Source organism: Nothobranchius furzeri, chromosome 5 (genome assembly GCF_043380555.1).
Source record: "Nothobranchius furzeri strain GRZ-AD chromosome 5, NfurGRZ-RIMD1, whole genome shotgun sequence".
In the NCBI taxonomy this organism is placed as follows: Eukaryota; Metazoa; Chordata; class Actinopteri; order Cyprinodontiformes; family Nothobranchiidae; genus Nothobranchius; species Nothobranchius furzeri.
This window is the reverse complement of record NC_091745.1, coordinates 24,923,628-24,945,641: the sequence shown is the minus strand read 5'-3', so window position 1 is coordinate 24,945,641 and position 22,014 is coordinate 24,923,628. Positions and strand designations below refer to the sequence as shown.

Here is a 22,014-nt window from a genome sequence, read left to right as displayed (position 1 = left end):
GTCTTTGAATTTTTGATTTAATATTACCTTAGGTTCTTTGAAGTATTCAGGGAACACACACTTTATATTAATTCAGACAGAGCCAAGGATATAGTTTAAAAAAAGGAATTTTATTCTATCTTTTTAAACTAATGATTATACATGACAGAGTATGAAAAATCAGTTTGACTGTATGGTTTAATAAGCTATAGATTATTCAGAAAAGCATCCTACACCAGTGTGAAGATCTATGAACCCTTTATGTTGAACGCCCTTGTGCGATCCAGGGGATCAAGAGGTCGGTATTGACACTCTCTGTAGAGTGGACCTCTGGGAAACGGAACCCGTAGTTCAGCTCCGAGTACGACCCGTCTGTTCTGAGGTACTTCCCAGGTGACGTCAGGAAGCTGGCATATCTATTTAGCATTTGATACACTTGCAAGCGTTGCAGAGAGGCTTTAAGTTGGCTTTAAGTCAAATGGAGGAGAGGATGGTTCCATATGCTTGCTCACCTGATCGGCTGAACTAGGAGGTGGAGAAGAACTGACTAGACCAGGGAAGATGCACACAACAACTGCTCTTCCTGGACTGTGCTGTGCAAATTGAACAAGATGGAAGTCTCAGCATTGAAGTCTACAGGAAACCAACTCACACAGACCAGTATTTACATTTCTACTCACATCACCCACCGGAGCACAAAATGTCAGTGATCAGGACTTAACACCATCGGGCCGAGAACATTCCCACAAAGACTGAAGGAAAACCAAAGGACGAAAAACACATCAAGAAAGCTCTCCAAAACTACAGATACCCTAACTGGGTCTTTGTGAAATCTACATGGAAGTCTGGAAAAGCATCCACAGTAGCAACCAGCAAAGAAAAGGACAACAGGCGCAAAGGTACCTTCATCCCATACATAGAGGAGTCTCAAGCCCCCTTCAGACAGGCCATGAAAAACGGAAATGTTCCGGACTCTGTCCGTAAGACCTTTGTGTCTGAATACAAACATCCGGATAACGTGTTCCGGAATTTTACCGGACGAAGCCCCTAGTAACAGGTCCGGACTTGTTACGGACAGGGTGGCTGCTTCAGACTCGTGAGGTAGAGTTCCGGTCAAGGGAGAGGAGGAGGGGACTAGGGGACGATGTGCGCACCTAGATAGCTCGCTGCTGTAGCATGCGGCGAACCACGGCAGGTCACCTCCTACGGTACCGTCTAGACGCGCAACGGAGCGCTTCACACCGCTTCACACCGCTTCAGTGATTCCTTTAACCATTGAGCTTCATCATCCAGGTCTCTTATGCGTCTTCGTGTGCGCAGAATTATGCTTAAGTGTCTCGTGATTTTTATCTTGAGAGGCGCTATAGAAATTATCTTTTCTTCTTCTTCTTAACATAAGTCCGATTCCCCCCACCCCCACCCCCGCCGCCGTCAGACATCTGGAACTTTTCCCTGCTGTGTGAACGCAGCCGAAAGGACAAGTTCCGGTACAAAAGTGGTGTGTCTGAAAACACAGTTCCGGTTAAAAAACGGATTGAATTGTCCGCAAATGTTCCAGAATATCTATCTGAAAAGGGCTTCAGAGACACAGAAGAATCTTCTCCAAACACAACATCCCAGTAAACTTTAAATCCAACAACACCCTCAGACAGAAACTGGTCCATCCAAAAGACAAAACACAAAAACAGAAGCTCAGTGGCGTCGTTTATGTAGTCCGATGTAGTGACGACTGTCCAGAAGCCTCATTTATCAAGCTTGCTTATGCACAAAACAGGGTCGGAAAACTGCGTAAGCAACTTTCCACGCAAACTTTGGGATTTATGAAAGAAAACTTAGCGGAAAAATGTGCGCAACTTTAAGTTGACTAAGGACCTGGCTTACGCACATGTTGGACATGGAGAGCACCTGCAGTGCTGCTGCTGAGAAGATACAATTATGAAATCCTGCAGCATTATCACTTGTACCGCTTCGTTTTCACACAGAACAAGACCCCCCACACGCACGCACACGAGCACATACACACACACACATGCGCGCGCACATACACACACACACAGACTGAAGCGCAGAATACGGAATGCAGAATATCAGCAGGGGGACAGATTGAGACAGAACGTCATGCGTCTGTGACAGTGTGTGTGTCCCGTCACTGTGACTCGATTGATCATGCACCCTGGCTACTTAGACAGGGGAGATCTGTGTTGGGCTGACTGGTTAGTGCGAGTGACTTTCACCCGGGAGTCTGAGGATCGAATCCAGATTGGATCTTTTTTTTTTAATATCCGCCACAGATCTCTCTGAAGAACTCAGCATTGACGGCTTCAGCAACGCTGTGCCACTCCGTGGATTTTCTCTTATTTGTTTTGCAAAAACACTTCATTTAATTTCTCCACCTCACCCACAGGTACCTCAACTTCTGCTTCTGTGAAATAGCGCTTCCTTGATCTGCCTTAATCTACGGTCGCTGTGCCATTGGCGGAGCGCTGCAACAAGCCGGCTTTTGTATATGCATGAGATCCACAAGGCACTTTGCATTGACTATTTATGGCAGTAAGTGGGCATGGTGAGGGCAGGATGTGACTAAAATGCAGCAGAGAAACATTCTCGTTAGTCTCCGATTTATGAAGCGGAGATTGCGTGCAGCTGTGCGTACTCCATGTTTGATAGATCACAAACCTACTTGGCGTAGGTACTTTTTTTTTTGCTGAGCTTAAGTACGGTTTTAGTAAGGATTCTACGCAATGTTTGATAAATGAGACCCCCTGGTCTTTACATTGGGGAAACTAAACAATTACACAATTGCATGGGACAACACAGGAGAGCCACCTCTTCAGGTCAAGGCTCTGCAGTCCACCACAAGGACAAGGGACACACTTCTGAAAATGACACATTCTGAGTCACCCAGAGTAGTTTCGGTTTGTTCAATAACAACAGACAGCTGCAGCTTATAAGCTTGACTCTCCCATATTCCAGTCAGAATAGAAAAAGCTTCTCGGATGAGAAGCGAAACGTCTTTAAAAAACCAAAGAAGTCCAGTTGCCTTCATTTAAACCTTTGGATTACCATGACCTGGATGACTGAGAACCTTCACCAGCATAAGGTCTGGATATTCCCAGTACCCCTGCAGTCAATGTCGCTTGAATGTGCAGATCTATATTGAGTCCGTTGTCCAGACCACCTCTGTAGGACATCAAAACTAGGTCTTTGCACAGTGGGACATCATGGAATGTGAGTAGTTCATCATTCTTCTTTGCTATCTTCCGTACATTCATTCTGTTTATCGTTTCAACTTGCATTTCTTGGTTCTTTTTAAACACAGAAAAGAACGGTTGTTCTTTACCTTGTTTGCTAACATTTCAGCTACTCTAGAAATTGAAAGCAGCGTAACATTCATAGATACCCAACAACAAACAACAGCAGAAAGAAAATAGCAACCAAAGCAAAGAACCAGAAAACCAGAAAGATTAGAACCAAAACCAGTGACAACCCTTCCTTACATCAATGGCATAACAGAAAATATAATGGCAACAATGAAAAAACACAACACAAACACACCGAAAAACCTATACACAACAGTAAGAAAAAGACTTGTACACCCAAAAAACAAGATATCAGCAGGGCACGAGCATAGAGTCACATACAAAATACCAAGCAGACTATGCCATAAAACATACATAAAAAAACTGGATGCTAACTCAACACACGAACAATAGAACATAGAAAGGTGTGTGAAAAAGAAACAAGTTGAAGACGCACAAGAGCAGCGAAACAAGAAGCAGAAAGTGCAGTAAAGAAATAAGCCGTAACAGTCCACCGCACAAGGGAAAACCACATAATGGACTGGGACAAAACAAGGATCATAACCACCGAACAACAAAAATACAAAAGATGGATTAAGGAAGCCATAGAAATAAGGAGACCTGAACCATGAACAGAGATGACGGGGTCTACGCATCAGATCATACATGAGACTGTGTCATCGGCGAGGAGGGCGCGGGCAGCAGAGGGTGACAATGTCCTCTGCTGCCTGCAGATAAATGGAAAAGGACGTGACGCCACCAACATCGGCTCTAAAAATGGATACAGGATGTAGCCGAAACGTTTAGCAAACATGGTATAAAACAACTTTTCTTTTCTGTGTTTAATAAGAATCAAGAAATGCAAAATCTTCTTTGCTGTTTTCCTCTCATCCAACAAATAAAATGGTAAATGGCTTGTGTTAATATAGTGCCTTCTATTTATTTAACCTTTATTTAACCAGATCAATCGACTGAGAACTTATTCTCATTTATAACGACAATCTGGCCAAGAGGCAGCAGCAACAGACAAATAGTTACATTTACGCTAAAGAAAAACAGATAAATAAGATAAAAACACACAAGATCAAAATAAGACAAAACAGTTAGACATAAAGACAAAGGACTGTTCTCATATATAATATGTACAAGCAATCAAAACAGACTTAAAATAGTCTTTAAGTACTCAGAAGCACATTGATCAGAAACTATTGATTGGAATGAATTATTGAAGGCAGATAACGGGAGGTAGGTAGTGACCTTCAGTGATTTTTGCAGCTCATTCCAGTCATTGGAAACGGCAAACTGGAATGAGGAGCGACCCAGGGACATGCGAGCTTTGGGAATAACCACAGTGATGAAGTTACTAGAACGTAAATTGTGCTGGTTGTTGGAAATGATGAGTCAACACATTAGCTGTTCTTACAGGACCAGAGCGTTTGCAAAACGGGATTTGCCGCGGCTCCCTGGGGAGGATTTTGGCATTTATAGTAACAAAGCTGAAGCTACAATAAACTGCCATCAGACACCTCTCAAACCAAAACGGGATAAAGGGAGGTCGCTGGGCGGCCCCCCCACATGTGACGTACAGGGTCGCGCATTCAGCGTCAGACGGAAGACACGTCAGACTGATGAAATTTCTTTTTCAGGACCTTTAGCTTTGATGTGACCTGCTTTTTGTCCGGCTTGATGCCCCGCTCAGCCAGTGTTTTCACCACTCTGTCAAACAGCTGGCTGTCTCTCACCGTCCCCGTAAAAAGGCGACTTATCTGTTCGTCCAGCCAAAAGCTCCATGGTCTCCTCGTCCGTCCAGTTTGCCATGTTGTAGGTGGTTGAAAGATACTAGTGAGAGGCCATGTTTATCTGTGTTTATATCCCTTCCGGCCGGCACTCGGCGCGCAGCATACGTCACTAACGCGACCACCCTCTTTTGCGGGGGGGCCTCCCACAGTCGCTTCAAAGGGATTAGCGGGGCTGACACACGTTTAGCCGTCAGAGGCGAGGGGCTCATGTGGCAATATTACTACGAGGCTAAGCACATCAGAATCGAGTTTTATCACCTTTCCCCTTTGCTCCTTGCCGCATTTACAAGACCCACAAATTTGAATTTATCACTCTGTAATGACGCGATTGTCTGTCTTATAAAAGAGGCAATTCTCACACCCAAAGCTTTGAAAAATGACGCTGGGTGACCAAGCGTTTGTTCACGAGGCGACACGCTGTGCCAAAGCGTCGTTTTCCGACTGCTGCGGTAAAACGGCTAGGATGGGGGTGATGAGAAGGTTAAATAGCAAAAGGTTAGAGGTTAAATGTCGGTGAAATGTACGTTTTACTGCGGGCATGGGAAACCAACGCTCTGGCACAGCATGTTGCCTCCTGACGCGTTTGGGAGTCCCAAAACAAACGCTTGGTCGCACAGCGTCATTTTTCAATGCTTCGGGTGTAAGAATGTGTTTGATGAGAAATGAGTGAAGATATGATGGTGTTCTACCGATAATTGTTTTAGTTGATACCAATGTAACATCCTGCGCTAATGGAGTGATGGCCATTTATCGAGTGAGTACAGATCACAATGATTAGTAGTGAAAGGGGCACCAGTGACAAAGCTGACCCCTGCGTGATAAATGACATCGAGTTTATGAAGAAGTTTTTTGGAAGCAGTCCAATAAATGATGTCACCGCAATCTAAGATGGGAAGGATTGTCATTTTGACAAAGGTTTGCTTTGCAGAATGAGTTGTAACTAGTGATGTGTCGGTCGCGAACGAACCAGCTCTAAGAGCCGGCTCTTTGAAGTGAACGACGGGAGCCGGCTCGTCATTGGGAGCCGTCCCCTCCCCTCCCCCTCCTCTCTTGCTTTGGTGAAAGCTACAGACGATTGGTCAACATGTGTAACTGCGTGTCCAGACTGTCCACACACAGAGCAGTAGGGGCGGGGAAGAGGGAGGATCAGACTCAAGCCTGGTTTATGCTTCTCCGTCAGCTCCGCAAGGGACAGATACGCACGGATTGACGGAAGCGTTTTGCTCTTTTACTTCTCCGTCTCCTGGAGAGTGTTGCAAAGCAATTGCCCGGCAGGACCACAGAGGGTGTAGCGCTGTTCTGTGGTATCCTGTCATGTATCCGGTCCAAGATCGTTTGTTTATATTGTGTTTTTGTGTATATAAGAGACTTTTAACACGGACATATTTGTCTCTCATTCTCCCACCGCTTCATGCGCTCCCCACCTCTAAACCCACGTTTCCTGTCATTTCCGTCCACAAATAAAATGCTTGCTGCGCATCTTTTCACTCCTCCAGTCACGGGAGGATGAAACGTTCATATTTTTAGAGTTTTTTTCGCGAGGTATTCTTCAAGCTTCTCCGTGTCTGCCGCTAGTTATCCTCGGCTCTCTTTGCAATGGCGGCGCTGTAAACAACAGCGGCGTCCTGACCAATCACAAGCTTGCGTAATCCGTGTCGTTCGACGGATGTTTAAAAAAGTGGGCTCGACTCCGTACGTACTTGCGTGCCTGCCGGATCCCTACGCAAGGACTGATAATGGCGTTGCGTGTGCTCCGCACTGACGCAGACGGAGAAGCATAAATCAGGCTTTAGACACAAAGCAGAGCACATGCGGGTGGAGGGAGACGAGAGGGAATGAGGAGGAGGAAAAGGGCGTGCGAGAGGGAGGAGAGTGTGACGAAGACGGTGAGAAAATGAGCGCCAGCAGTCGGAAAGTGGAGATTTCTTAAAGTGTTCAGTTATTAAACCCATAGAAATGATAAATATTTAATATATTGCATTTTTTTACATTAGTAAATCATTTTACATATAGTTTTGCAATGTTTTGGTTATAAATGTACTCCACACAACAGAAAATCTGAGGAGCCACTTGGGAGCCGAAAGAGCCGGCTCTTTTTGGTGAGTTGAGCCAAAAGAACCGGCTCTCTAAAAAGAGCCGGAATTCCCATCACTAGTTGTAACGTACCAAAGGTCATGCATTTTATCAGAATGACCAGAAGTTCACTTTTTAACTTACAAGCCACACTCATACGTTCAGACCCCGCTGACACTGTGGTGCAGATATGATCTTGACCCATATCCATAACTAATCCTGTGTGATATCACACAGGACATCAGGATGCTGAAGAAGATGCAAGTCTTCTTATCTATCCTCTTTGAATTAAGTTTATCTTTTCTGGCTCATAAACTGACTTTATGCATTTATAAGTTATATAAAATCATATTTTGTTCAACTGACAATATGTTTAAATCCAAAGTGCTTTAATAGTGTGTCCAAAACTCTACATTAATGATTGATGGGTTCACATGAATGTTATTCCTGTAATATTAAATTACACCAAATTAGTATTTGCTGCATTTAATGTTAATCTATCAGTATATTCACAATTTAATCATATTATTAATATGTAAATATACAAATACTGAAAAGGTGTCTTGCTTATTACGTGTTAAACCAGCTTTTTGAGCCATTTCTCCGTCACGTTAACAACGTTACTAATTTACTTAGGAAAGCCGGATGACACATACTTTTTGGTATGCTACATCAGACACGCCAAGCCACCTATATTCAACAACAGCAAGGTACATGTGGTTTGAACCCGATAAACTATGACATAAACTCAACCTTCCATCAAGGATTTTAATAAAAAAATATTTTCTGCTACTTTATTGGTGTTATGTTTTGTTTTCTTAATCATTTCAACATGATTGTTTAAAACCTGTGTGTGTTTGCACTTACTGACCAGAAGGACCAGCCGTAGTCCCAGCTATGGGGTCTCCAGTCCTCAGGACCCAGACTCACTGTGATCTGGAACACCTGTGTGTACATCATATGGGCCACCATACCCAGAAGACCTGCAGCACACACACACAAAACACATGCACCAAACGACAATGCATTCCTGTTACACTTCTGGTATGTGAAATGAGTTAAAACAGGAGCAGTGATCTTCACTTTGCTGTTTGCTAAGTTAAAGGGACAATTGGTTGAATCTAAGTTGTTTTGAGTATTTCTAATTTAGTATTTTATGCTCGGCGTAAACAATGAAACATGGAGATTTTCTAACTATTTCTGAAAAATGTATTATTCTCTACTGTTGCTACATTTCTTACAACCAAGCAGTAAAACCTCAACTTGAACTCAAATTCATTTAATCTATAAATAAACATTAAACACAGATGATCTGTCTTCAATCACAGTTTTTTCCACATATTATTTCAACTGCATGAATGTTTTCGATCCATGTGACACAAATTAGAAGAGAGACATGTTTGTTTAAATTATGGTTAAACTGTCTGAAAAACCAACTCTGACACTCAGCACAAGATGATCTACCAGGATAATTACTGGAAACAAAACAACAATAAATTACTTCACCTCTGAGCTACAACTCAATGTCGTATTGGTAATAAATCAGGATGTATTTAATCATCATAATTAGTCATTACACAGTATCTATTGATTCCAAGCGTCATTATTAGACATCTAATGAATTAGACACAGGGGCATAATCACTCGTGAAATTACAACAAATCAAAAAGCCAAAATGTGAATAGCTTGAGTCAACATTACAGCCGTGGAAACAGATTTACTGATCAACAAAAGAAACTGTGATGAAGTCATTTGTCACATGTTGGAGTGAGAAGCTTTGTCATTAGGAAAAAAGCTCAACAGCCTCAGCATGATTTCATTTAAACCCTCATGGATTATCAGAAAAGATGGAAAAGTCCTAACTTTTTATAACCCTGATGCACACATAAATTCACCATCGACATATACATATATGGACAATGGGTTTCCATAGCTCCAATAACACGTTTTTGAGGCCAAATGGGAGACGGCCACCACCGCCATTTTGACCGTGTCACAGGTTCCGTCAAGCCCAGACAATTCCATAAAAGGGAAGAGAGGTGGAGCTGAGGGTGGGGCTGTAAGGCTGGGATCAACTGACGACACCCGGTCGAACTAGCTACAAGCTAACCTGAAGCTAACCCAAAGCTAATGCGGAGGTGGGAGCTAAGCTAACGGAGGTAGCAACCTAGCTACAACTGGAGTTAACTGTGCACAACACCAGAGCTTCTGAGTCAGAGATACGCCGGGCTGACCGCTGGGTAAAACCGGGTGGAACACAGAGGTCTCCGAGAGCTCCACAAGCCGGCAGCCGCACAGCAGACAAGCGCCGCTGCGATCTGAGATGTGCAGAGCTGCCGCTGGGGAGAACCGGGTGGAAAGGTTTCCATCCAGAGCTCCAAGGCGGCAGCCCGCGCAGCAGACAGGAGCCGCGATCAGACAGAGATGCGCCAAGCTGCGGGGAGGGGAGACTGGGTGGAAAACATCGGTCTCCCGAGAGCTCCACAAGCCGATAGTGGGAACCCAGCTCCACCAACATGTTATATTTCAACCCATTTTCTAAAGTGCAGCATTATGTTAAATGCACTGGGTTTTACCCTATTACATTTAAATTTCATGGTTAAACAGTACATGTTAAAATCTAAGCTCAGCTCGGCAGTGACCTAAAATACATAAATATAATTTTACTTACCGAAAAAAATGGAGTGGAGACTCCTTGAACGCTCTATTAGTGCAATTAATGCCACATCAAGTCATTTTGTCCAACAATTGCACAAAAAATATCTAAAATAGAACGCACAAACGGCACAATTAATGGTCTAAGTTGAGATACTGAAAATGACCGAACAGTTTCCAGGCCAGACCGAGGCTCTACTGAGGCCTTTCCCCGGAGCTAGCTCTGCGGTCACGTGGGTCTGATGCTCATTAATTATACAGAATTTTAGGCTTTTAATACACTTAAACAGAAGAGTGAGAAAAAAATTCACCCCCCTCAGAGTTGTCATGAGTGTAAACTAGATCATTTAAACAAAAAACATGTTTTGGTACCAGGCTGTAAACATGTTTATTTCTGCTGTGAAATTGGTATTTTTAACATGGGAGTCAATGAGGATTTGGTCGCTTCTGACACCAGCCCCTAGTGGATGAGGGCGGAACTGCAATTTTTGTCACTTCCGCGTTGGCCTCAATTTCTGTCCCGCATTGGGGGGCTTGAAATACACACAAAACATTTCTGTATCTGATCATTTCACAACATGAGCTGCAACCCCACAAAACATTAACCATGGTGTCCCTCAGGGTTCTGGATTAGGAAAACGTTAGTTTTCTTGTTCTATGATTTTTCTGAGAAATATTACAAGAAAATACAAGATACATTTCTATTGATAGCTCAATTTTTATTAGTAAATGAAGCCAGTAGAAGCTGATTTGTTATAAAGATACAGCTTACTCTATAAGACATGACGATGTCCAATAACCTTTTACATCTGTATTTAGTCAGAGTTGTGGTTATTACATTAGGAGCATGAAAACTTTTAAGTTCCTGCTTTTTATTTGTATCCCTGTTTTTCCTAATGGCGTTTGATTCAAATCAGGCTTGTTCACCTATTTGTTGGATTTTTTTAAGCTGCTGATGCTTCAACTTTATCTTCTTTTAATCTCAAATCACAGCTGGTCAGTTAAGGCACCACAAGTTCATTTATATTTATTTGTAGACAAAGTTTAGACCAGACATACTGAGGTGTAGAAAGGAAACAGAAGGCCTTTAAATGTTCTTCAAAAGGAGTCATGCTTCCTTTTTGTCCTCAGAGAAACTGATGAGGAGACGAACAGCGAGCAGAGCCAACTTGTTGTGTAAGAGGTTTAATATGAGTCGGGATAAACATACTGGCACAAACACGGGAAGGACGTCTGATGGTAGATCTCTGACCCAACACGTCTTCCAACAAATCAGCATCCCTCTCACTCAGGTGGGAATACTTAAATGTGTTTGAGTTCATGAGATTTAAACATTTAAAAGATATTATTTAAAAAAAATCTGATTTTTGAATTTTAAAAAGACGACTCAGCAAACATCACCACTGTTTGGAGTTTGTGCATTTATTTATTTATTAATATTTATTTTTGAATGTTTTTGATGAATGGTTTTTAATTGAACAATCCTCAGAGTGTTTAGTAGTTTATGAGTTTATTTGGAGACGACAATGAATTAATGAACAGCCAGTGATACCTTTGTGTAAATGTGCCAGATTTAGCCATAGGCTAGCTTCTGTCTGGAGGTATTATTACAAACCTAAACTCACATTCATATTCAGGAAATGATGTTTTCTGTATATTATAACCCTAACCCTTTTAGAAGGAAAAAGAAACTCTGGCTTTACTTTGATTTTATGGTTTGAAGAAATCCACGGAACATGAAATAAATAGTCGATTATTCTTTTCCCAGACTGAAGGAGAGTTTTTTTCTTCTTACCAGAGAGTACGGTGAAGACAGCAGCGAAGGCGTTGAGTTTGAGTCCATCGATGACGTTACTGGAGTGGAAAAGTTCCAGACACATGAGGCTGAATCCGACCACCAGCAGCAGGATGTACAGAACCTCTGACACCACCGACAACCACAGAACACCTACAAGCACAAAACACCATCTCACACACACACACGTCATCAGCATTAGCAATAAAATCCGAGAGCTTTGACTCCTGGTCCACAAACATGTGAACCCATTTCCTGAAACTGAGAGCAGAAACATTTATCATCTCATCCATGCCTGCGGCCCCACCTTGGGCATAGGCCACCTACAAGCACAAGCAAGCAGAAATAACCTTTTATCTTGCTCCACAAATCCACCAACTTCTGGAGCAAGTCTGATGGATCAGCAGAGGCTGATACTTCTCTGGGGGTCGCTTAGAGGTGAAAACCAGGAGAGATATTTATTTTTGAGGACACAGGAGAACAAGAAGATCTATCATCTCACTCTGCTTGTTGCATCAGAGCCTTCCGGGAACACGGAGAGAAAGAGCAGTCCCATCAGGACTCAGAGATATTTATTAAGACAATAATAATGTATTACAGCCCTGCAAACATTTCAACAACAAAGGACCAGAAACGCCCCCCTCACCACCAAACACCCCTTTTTTCTACATGCATCATTTTTGAACAGCAGCACATCCTTCTGACTAAAAAAAGACTGAACTTAGAAAGTTAATGAAATAATCTACTTCCTTTGTTCTGATGAAGATTTAGATATGGAGGTAAAAGGGCACACAGAGTATTAGCATTGAATCTGCCTCAATATAGAAAGAGAGAGCAAATTTTTAGTTTTCAAGTCTGAATGTCATGTTTATAGTATATATATGGAATAAATGCTGGCAATTTATGTGACTATTAAAGCTTAACTGAAACAAAAAAGAAGAAAGCTAACAGTTCAAAAATATAAAAAGCACAAGAACAGACAGCAAGGGGATAAAGACAAACCTTAGAACAATAAACAACAACGTAGTCAGAACCGACAATAAGCTGGTGAAATCGATGACAAGGGGGAAAAGAGCGAGACGTGGCTAGATGATTGGCTGATGGAGGACAGGTCTGCAAGTTCCTGAATAATGGAGGAAAACCTTTTCAAAAGGCACAGGGAGTAAAGTCAGAACACGAGGAACCTAATCCTAATCTACAGATGACAAAAAGTAAAGAAACAAACATTAAATCAAACCCAACATGATGGCACCAGAAATTCTAATTGGGGGCTCCTCAGACCTCCTTCTGTCCATCTACTTCCTCCACTTACTCTTGGGGGTTTCAAGATGACACTTCATCTCTGCTCATACAATCTGTCTCATGTCCTTACATCAGACACTGCAGAAACTGTTTAGACCTTCTTTTTACCAACCCTGAATTCTGCTCCTGCAACACACAGCTCACAATCTAGCTCCAGATCTAATCCCCAGAGAGTTTCACAAGACATCACACCATCATGAACGTGATCTAAACACCTTGCATGTGGATCAAGACAAGAGAAGAAGAAGAAGAAGAAGAAGAAGAAGAAGAAGAAGAAGAAGAAGAAGAAGAAGAAGAAGAAGAAGAAGAAGAAGAAGAAGAAGAAGAAATTAAAGCTGCAAGCAACGTCGTTCGGCCCTCGCAGCTCCGCACCGCTCCGGCCTGGCCGGCAGCCCGGGGCACCAGGCTACATCTGCGAAACAGAAACGTCGACCACCCCGACACCAGAAACTGCTAACGGCCACCTTGTCCGCACCTCACACTGACTCAGCATCCCCTTTGAGCCCACCATTATATTTTACGTCTCACCACTAGGGAATCCTCTATCTTTACCACACTGGTGGTGTGATGACAGTGACCACCTTTAATGCTATTCTGACCATGTCTTTTAAAGTTATCGAAGGATAACGTTATCTGGGGGCGCTGTGACCAACTACAGAAAAGTCCCATTGAGGTCAGCTTTGGTAACATTATATAACATTCACCAACCGTTTGTGCCTCATTGGCTAAATGGCATGATTGTTCATTGCCAAGTTCAGTCCCGGGCAAATCGGAGGCCGTTTCTAGAAGTTACAGACAAATGTAAGGTCATGGCGTCACACCAGCATTCACCATGGCATCAAAGCCCCTCCCTTTCTGGAAAGCTATCAGATCTGAATGGTCATCACAACATCATGAAGACAGTGTATGACCTTAGTGTCATGTTCACTAAATTAGAGGGGACAAATATGGGTATTTCACCATAAAACAATAGACTTCCTGTTGTCAGGGGGCGGGGCTTAGGTGATGTCAGCTGTGCACATTGTCGTTGTCTTGAGATGTGGTCAGTGATCAAACAGACAAAGTTTGAAATAGATCTGATCATGCACTTGGGAGTTATTAAGTCATGTAATGTAATGGCGAAAGGTTAAAGTTTGATGCTTAGCCACGCTCACACCTTTCAACTTTTGAAAAATCCGACGGTTGAATTTTTCCCTCTATGTCTTAAGAGTATATAGCAGAAGTTTGAAGGAGATTGGTGCAAAGGACGATGGAGCATCGCTGTCCAAACAATGTGTGCGAAAACCACTAAATCGAGTATTTGGACCAAAATGGCCGACTTCCTGTGCAACTTTGCACTTGGCTCCAAGAGACTTTTTTGTAGTTCCTGAGACACCACATTAGTGTACCAAATTTCGTAATCCTCAGTCAAAGCATGGCTTGGGGCTGACAGTTTTAATGGCTCTAGGGGGCGCTATTTAAGAAAATAGGCCACGCCCACAAATTTCAGCTGTCTATTTCTCTTGGGGGTCAGACTAGGATCCCTCACCAGAAGTTCCGTAGCGATATCACGATAACTGAAGAAATGAGAGGCAAACGTATTTCCATGGCGTGATGGCGATTTTCGCCATGCTCCCAAAGCCCCGCCTTTTTTTGAAACCTGCCAGTACTGGACACCAAGTAACCCCAACTTGTCTACTGCTATTTAACAGAGATTCCTGCTGATTGGGTAAAAGGAGTCCAGTAGGGAGCTGTGAAAAAAAGAGTGGCGTGGCGCCAGGTCAAAGTTTGAGGCTTAGCCACGCCCACGCCTTTCAACTTTTGAAAAATCCGACGGTTGAATTTTTTCCCCTATGTCTTAAGAGTATATAGCAGGAGTTTGAAGGGGATTGGTGAAAAGGGCGACGGAGCATCACTCTCCAAACAACGTGTACGAAAACCACTAAATCGCGTGCTTGGACCAAAATGGACGACTTCCTGTGCGACTTTGCGCCTTGTTCCAAGAGACTTTTTTGTAGGTCCTGAAACACCACATTAGTGTACCAAATTTCGTAGTCCTCGGTGAAAGCATGGCTTGGGGCTATTAGTTTAAATGGTCCTAGGGGGCGCTATTTCAGAAAATAAGCCACACCCACATATTTCAGCTGTCAATGTCTCTTGGGGGTCAGACTAGGATCACTCACCAGAAGTTCCGTAGCAATATCACGATAACTGAAGAAATGAGAGGCAAACGTATTTCCATGGCGTGATGGCGATTTTCGCCATGCTCCCAAAGCCCCGCCTTTTTTCAAAACCTGCCAGTACTGGAGACCAAGTGACCTCAAGTTGTCTACTGCTATTTGCCAGAGATTCCTGGTGATTGGGTAAAAGGAGTCCAGTAGGGAGCTGTGAAATAAAGAGTGGTGTGGCGACAGGTTAAAGTTTGAGGCTTAGCCACGCCCACACCTTTCAACTTTTGAAAAATCCGACGGTTGAATTTTTCACCCTATGTCTTTAGAGTATATAGCAGAAGTTTGAAGGCGATTGGTGAAAAGGGCGACGGAGCATCACTCTCCAAACAATGTGTGCGAAAACCACTAAATCGCGTACTTGGACCAAAATGGCCGACTTCCTGTGCGACTTTGCACTTCGGTCCAAGAGACTTTTTTGTAGATCCTGAGACACTACATTAGTGTACCAAATTTCGTAATCCTCAGTCAAAGCATGGCTAAGGGCTGACAGTTTTAATGGTCCTAGGGGGCGCTATTTCAGACAATAGGCCACGCCCACCGGATGTTCCCATCAGATCCTTTTGGGGGTCGGACTAGGATCATTCACAAGAAGTTTCGTGATGATATCGTTAGAAATGACGAAATGGGAGGCAAACGTAAGGCCACGGCGGTACGCCTGACTTTGCCGCGCCGCCGCAGCCCCGCCTTCTGCCGAAAACTCCCATAAAGTGACTCCAAGCATCCCCCACTTGTCTTAAACTACCAGCTGCAAAGTTGTGGTGATTAAGTGAAATGGGGCAATTTGGGACCTTTCACAGTAAAACTTGACCTTTTTGGTCCTGAGGGGGCGGGGCTTGTGTGATGTCATCATCCGACCATTCAATTTACTTTGTGGGTGGATGACGAATGACCACAGAAAGTTTGGTAACTCTATTCCATTCAGTTATGAAGTTATAGCAATTTAAATATTTTTGGCGAGTAGTCAAACTTCGAGGCCTGGCCCCGCCCCTTCAACATATACGAAAACTCAAAATTCTCATCTCATTTTGTTCGCCCATCCCTTCTTAGCAATTTTACACAATTTTTGAGACGATCGTGCGAAAAATGATCGAGCAATCCAATCAGGAACGGACCCTAAAAACGGCAAAAACTGCAAAAAATCGCCATTTCAACCCAAAATGGCCGACTTCCTGTTTGATATTGACCATGGTTGCAAGAGACTTTTCTGTGCGGACTGTTGAGTACTACAAGTGTACCAAATTTCATAACTGTACGATAAACTAAGCTTTATGGAGAGGGCTTTTTTTCACTTTCTAGGGGGCGCTGTTCAGCCAATTTCTTTGCGATTTTTTTGGGACCTTTAAAATATCAAAATTTTCACCAGGCCTGACAAGTTTGCAAAATATTGTGAGTTTTGGGGTATGTTAAGGTCCCAAAAAAGCCGTTCAAAGCGGGCTAAGAATAATAAAAAATAATTAAAGCTGCAAGCAGCGTCGTTCGGCCCTCGCAGCGAAGCTGCTCGCCCTCCTTCCGCACCCCCTCCGCTCCATCCCCGACGCTCTCCAAACCCAGCTCCGCGCTTGTCCATCCTGGCCGGCAGCCGGGGGCACCAGGGCACGTCTGGCAGAACAGAAAGTCAACCGCCCCGACACCAGAAACCGTGAACGGCCTCCTCGTCCACACCTCACCCTGATTCAGCATCCCCTCTGAGCCCAGCATTACACGTCTCACCACTAGGAGATACTCTATCTTTACCACACTGGTGATGTGATGTTCAGTCTCGGGCAAATCGGAGGCTGTTTGTGGAAGTTACAGTCAAACGTAAGGTCACAGCGTCACGCCAGAAATCGCCATGGCATCAAAGCTCCTCCCTTTCTGAAAAGCTATCAGATCTGAATAGTCATTACAACATCATGAAGACAGTGCATGACCTTAGTGTCATGTTGACTAAATTAGAGGGGACAAATATGGGCATTTCACCATAAAACAGTAGACTTCCTGTAGTCAGGGGGCGGGGCTTAGGTGATGCCAGCTGTCCAAATTGTCACTGTCTTCAAATGTGGTCAGTGATCACACAGACAAAGTTTGAAATTGATCTGATCATGCACATGGGAGTTATTAAGTCAAGTAACGTAATGGCGACTGGTCAAAGTTTGAGGCTTAGCCACGCCCACACCTTTATACTTATTTAAAATCCGACGGTTGAATTTTTTCCTCTATGTCTTAAGAGTATATAGCAGAGGTTTGAAGGTGATCGGTGGAAAGGGCGAGGAGATATCATTCTCCTAATAACGTGTGCGAAAACCACTAAATTGAGTACTTGGACCAAAATGGCCGACCTCCTGTGCGACATTGTGCTTGGCTCCAAGAGACTTTTTTGTAGGTCCTGGTACACTACATTAGTGTGCCAAATTTTGTGATCCTCAGTCAAAGCATGGCTTGGGGCTGACTGTTTTAATGGTCCTAGGGGGCGCTGTTTCAGAAAATAGGCCACGCCCACAAACTTCAGCTGTCCAATTCTATTAGGGGTCAGAGTAGGATCACTCATCAGAACTTGTATGGCGATGTCACAATGACTGAAGAAATGAGAGACAAACGTATTTCCATGTCGTGATGGCGAATTTCGCCATTCTCCCAAAGCCCCGCCTTTATTCGAAACCTGCCAGTACTATAGACCAAGTGACCTCAACTTGTCTGCTGCTATTCGCCACTGTTTGGTGGTGATTGGTTAAAAGGAGTCCAATAGGGAGCTGTGAAAAAAAAGAGTGGCGTGGCGACAGGTCAAAGTTTGAGGCTTAGCCACGCCCACACCTTTATACTTATTTAAAATCCGACGGTTGAATTTTTTCATCTATGTCTTAAGAGTATGTAGCCGAAGTGTGAAGGCAATTGGTGAAAAGGGCAACGGAGCATCACTCTCCAAACAACGTGTGCGAAAACCACTAAATTGCGCACTTGGACCAAAATGGCCGACTTCCTGTGCGACAATGCACTTGGCTCCAAGAGACTTTTTTGTAGGTCCTGAGACACCACATTAGTGTACCAAATTTCGTAATCCTCAGTCAAAGCATGGCTTGGGGCTGTCAGTTTTAATGGTCCTAGGGGGCGCTATTTCAGATAATAGACCACGCCCACCGGAATTTCACATCAGATCTTTTGGGGGGCCAGACTAGGATCACTCACAAGAAGCTTCGTGGCGATATCTCTAGAAATGACGAAATGGGAGGCAAACGTAAGGCCTAAGCGGTACGCCTGAATTCGCCGCGCCGCCACAGCCCCGCCTTCTGCAGAAAACTCCCATAAAGTGAAGCCAAGCAACCCCAACTTGTCTTCAGTTTCCCGCTACAAATTTGGGGTGATTATTGGAAAGGGCGAATTTTGGAAAATTTCCCAGTAAAACTTGACCTTTTAAGTCCTGAGGGGGCGGGGCTTATGTGACATCATCAATCGACCATTCATTTGTCTTCGGAGGGCGATGACAATTGTCCACAGATTATTTCTTTAACTGTAATTCTTTCATTTATGAAATTATAGCAATTTGAATTTTTTTGGCGAGTGCTCGAACTTTGAGGCCTGGCCCCGCCCCTTCAGTATTTACGAAAAGTCAATTTTATTGTCTCATTTGAATCGTCCATCGCTTCTGTTCGATCTCGCACAATTTTTGAGACGATGGTGCGAAAAATGACCAAACTGTTCAACCAAATATAGACCCTAGAAATGGCCAAAACGGGGTCAAAATGGCCACTTTACTCCAAAATGGCCGACTTCCTGTTTGATATTGACCATGGTTGCAAGAGACTTTTCTGTGCGGACTATTGAGTACTACAAGTATACCAAATTTCATAGCTGTACGATAAACTAAGCTTTATGGAGAGGGGTATTTTTCACTTTCTAGGGGGCGCTGTTCAGTCACTTTTTGACGAACTTTCACATCGCCAGTGAAATACGTAAATTTCACGCACTTTCTATATTGGGCCAGAATTTGGTGACTTTTTGGATATGCTAAGACCCCCTAAAGGCCATTCAAAGACGCGGAAGAAAAAAGAATAATAATAATAAGAAGAAACGGAGCAGATACAATAGGCCTTCGCAGCTTCACTGCTCGGGCCTAATTAAAGCTGCAAGCAGCGTCGTTCGGCCCTCGCAGCTCCGCGCCGCTCCGGCCTGGCCGGCAGCCCGGGGCACCAGGGCACGTCTGGCAGAACAGAAACGTCAACCACCCCGACACCAGAAACCGCAAATGGCCTCCTCGTCCGCACCTCACCCTGACTCAGCATCCCCTCTGAGCTCACCATTAAATTGAATTGTAAGGTTACGGCGTTACGCCAGAATTCGCCATGGCATCAAAGCCCCTCCCTATCTGGAAAGCTATCAGATCTGAATGGTCATTACAGCATCATGAAGACCGTGCATGACCTTAGTGTCATGTTGACTAAATTAGAGGGGACAAATATGGGCATTTCAGCATAAAACAATAGACTTCCTGTATTCAGGGGGCGGGGCTTAGGTGATGTCAGCTGTCCACATTGTCATTGTTTAAAGATATGGTCAATGATCACACAGACAAAGTTCGAAAAAGATCTGATCATGCACATGGGAGTTATTAAGTCAAGTAAAGTAATGGCGAAAGGTCAAAGTTTGAGACTTAGCCACGCCCACACCTTTCAACTTTTGAAAAATCCGACGGTTGAATTTTTTCTCCTATGTCTTAAGAGTAAATAGCAGAAGTTTGAAGGCGATTGGTGAAAAGGGCAACGGAGCATCACTCTCCAAACAACGTGTGCCAAAACAACTAAATCGCGTACTTGGACCAAAATGCCCGACTTCCTGTGCGACTTTGCACTTGGCTCCAAGAGACTTTTTTGTAGGTCCGGAGACACCTCATTAGTGTACCAAATTTCGTAATCCTCAGTCAAAGAATGGCTAGGGGCTGACAGTTTAAATGGTCCTAGGGGGCGCTATTTCAGAAAAATGGCCACGCCCACAAATTTTAGCTGTCCATTTCTATTGGGGGTCAGACTAGGATCACTCACAACAAATTTCGAGGTGATATCTCGATAACTTAAGAAATGAGAGGCAAACGTATTTCCATGGCGTGATGGCGATTTTCGCCATGCTCCCAAAGCCCCGCCTTTTTTCAAAACCTGCCAGTACTGGAGACAAAGTAACCTCAACTTGTCTACTGCTGTTTGCCACAGAATCCTGGTGTTTGGGTAAAAGGAGTCCAGTAGGGAGCTGTGAAAAAAAGAGTGGCGTGGCGACAGGTCAAAGTTTGAGGCTTAGCCACGCCCACATCTTTCAACTTTTGAAAAATCCGACGGTTGAATTTTTTCCCCTATGTCTTAAGATTATATAGCAGAAGTTTGAAGGAGATTGGTGAAAAGGGCGACGGAGCATCACTCTCCAAACAACGTGTGCGAAAACCACTAAATCGCGCACTTGGACCAAAATGGCCGACTTCCTGTGCGACTTTGCGCTTGGCTCCAAGAGACTTTTTTGTAGGTCCTGAGACACCACATTAGTGTACCAAATTTCGTAATCCTCAGTCAAAGCATAGCTTGGGGCTATTAGTTTAAATGGTCCTAGGGGGCGCTATTTAAGAAAATAGGCCACGCCCACTAAATTCAGATATCTATGTCGCTTGGGGGTCAGACTAGGATCACGCACCAGAAGTTTCGTAGCAATATCACGATAACTGAAGAAATGAGAGGCAAACATACTTCCATGGCGTGATGGCGATTTTCGCCATGCTCCTGAAGCCCCGCCTTTTTTTGAAACCTGCCAGTACTGGATACCAAGTGACCTCAAGTTGTCTACTGCTGTTTGCCAGAGATTCCTGCTGATTGGGTAAAAGGAGTCCAGTAGGGAGCTGTGAAAAAATGAGTGGCGTGGCGACAGGTCAAAGTTTGAGGCTTAGCCACGCCCACACCGTTAAACTTTTGAAAAATCCGACGGTTGAATTTTTTCCTCTTTGTCTTAAGAGTATATAGCAGACGTTTCAAGGAGATTGGTGAAAAGGGCGACGGAGCATCACTCTCCAAACAAGGTGTGCGAAAACCACTAAATCGCGCACTTGGACCAAAATGGCCGACTTCCTGTGCGACTTTGCACTTGGCTTCAAGAGACTTTTTTGTAGGTCCTGAGACACCACATTAGTGTACCAAATTTCGTAATCCTCAGTCAAAGCATGGCTTGGGGCTGACAGTTTTAATGGTCCTAGGGGGCGCTATTTCAGAAAATAGGCCACGCCCACCAGATGTTCACATCAGATCTTTTGGGGGGCCGGACTAGGATCACTCACAAGAAGTTTCGTGACGATATCTTTGGAAATGACGAAATGGGAGGCAAACGTAAGGCCAAGGCGGTACGCCTGAATTCGCCGCGCCGCCACAGCCCCGCCCTCTGCCGAAAACTCCCATAAAGTGACGCCAAGCAACCCCCACTTGTCTTGAGTTACCAGCTACAAATTTGTGGTGATTAAGTGAAATGGGGCAATTTGGGACCTTTCACAGTAAAACTTGATCTTTTTGGTCCTGAGGGGGCGGGGCTTGTGTGATGTCATCATCCGACCTTTCAATTTACTTTGTGGGTGGATGACGAATGACCACAGAAAGTTTGGTAACTCTATTCCATTCAGTTATGAAGTTATAGCAATTTAAATATTTTTGGCGAGTAGTCAAACTTCGAGGCCTGGCTCCGCCCCTTCAACATATACGAAAACTCAGAATCCTTATCTCATTTTGTTCGCCCATCCCTTCTGAGCAATTTTACACAATTTTTGAGACGATCGTGCGAAAAATGATCGAGCAATCCAATCAGAAACGGACCCTAAAAACGGCAAAAACGGCAAAAAATCGCCATTTCAACCCAAAATGGCCGACTTCCTGTTTGATATTGACCATGGTTGCAAGAGACTTTTCTGT

General features: G+C 43.9%; 2 protein-coding genes across 3 annotated transcripts in view; one reads left to right on the top strand and one right to left on the bottom strand.

Annotated features, from left to right (window-relative positions):
- LOC139069993 (uncharacterized) overlaps window positions 1-22,014 on the top strand; it is a 452,948-nt gene that overhangs the window by 195,919 nt on the left and 235,015 nt on the right. The gene's annotated exons all lie outside the window — the stretch shown is intronic.
- The window catches only part of gsg1l (gsg1-like), a 191,613-nt gene that overhangs the window by 28,993 nt on the left and 140,606 nt on the right, over window positions 1-22,014 (bottom strand). For both annotated transcript variants that reach the window (XM_070551502.1, XM_070551503.1), the window contains exons 3-4: window positions 11,601-11,753; window positions 8,022-8,133 (exon numbers count right to left, since the gene is read on the bottom strand). In XM_070551502.1, coding sequence (XP_070407603.1) covers window positions 8,022-8,133; window positions 11,601-11,753 — 265 coding nt within the window. The remainder of the gene's footprint in view (window positions 1-8,021; window positions 8,134-11,600; window positions 11,754-22,014) is intronic.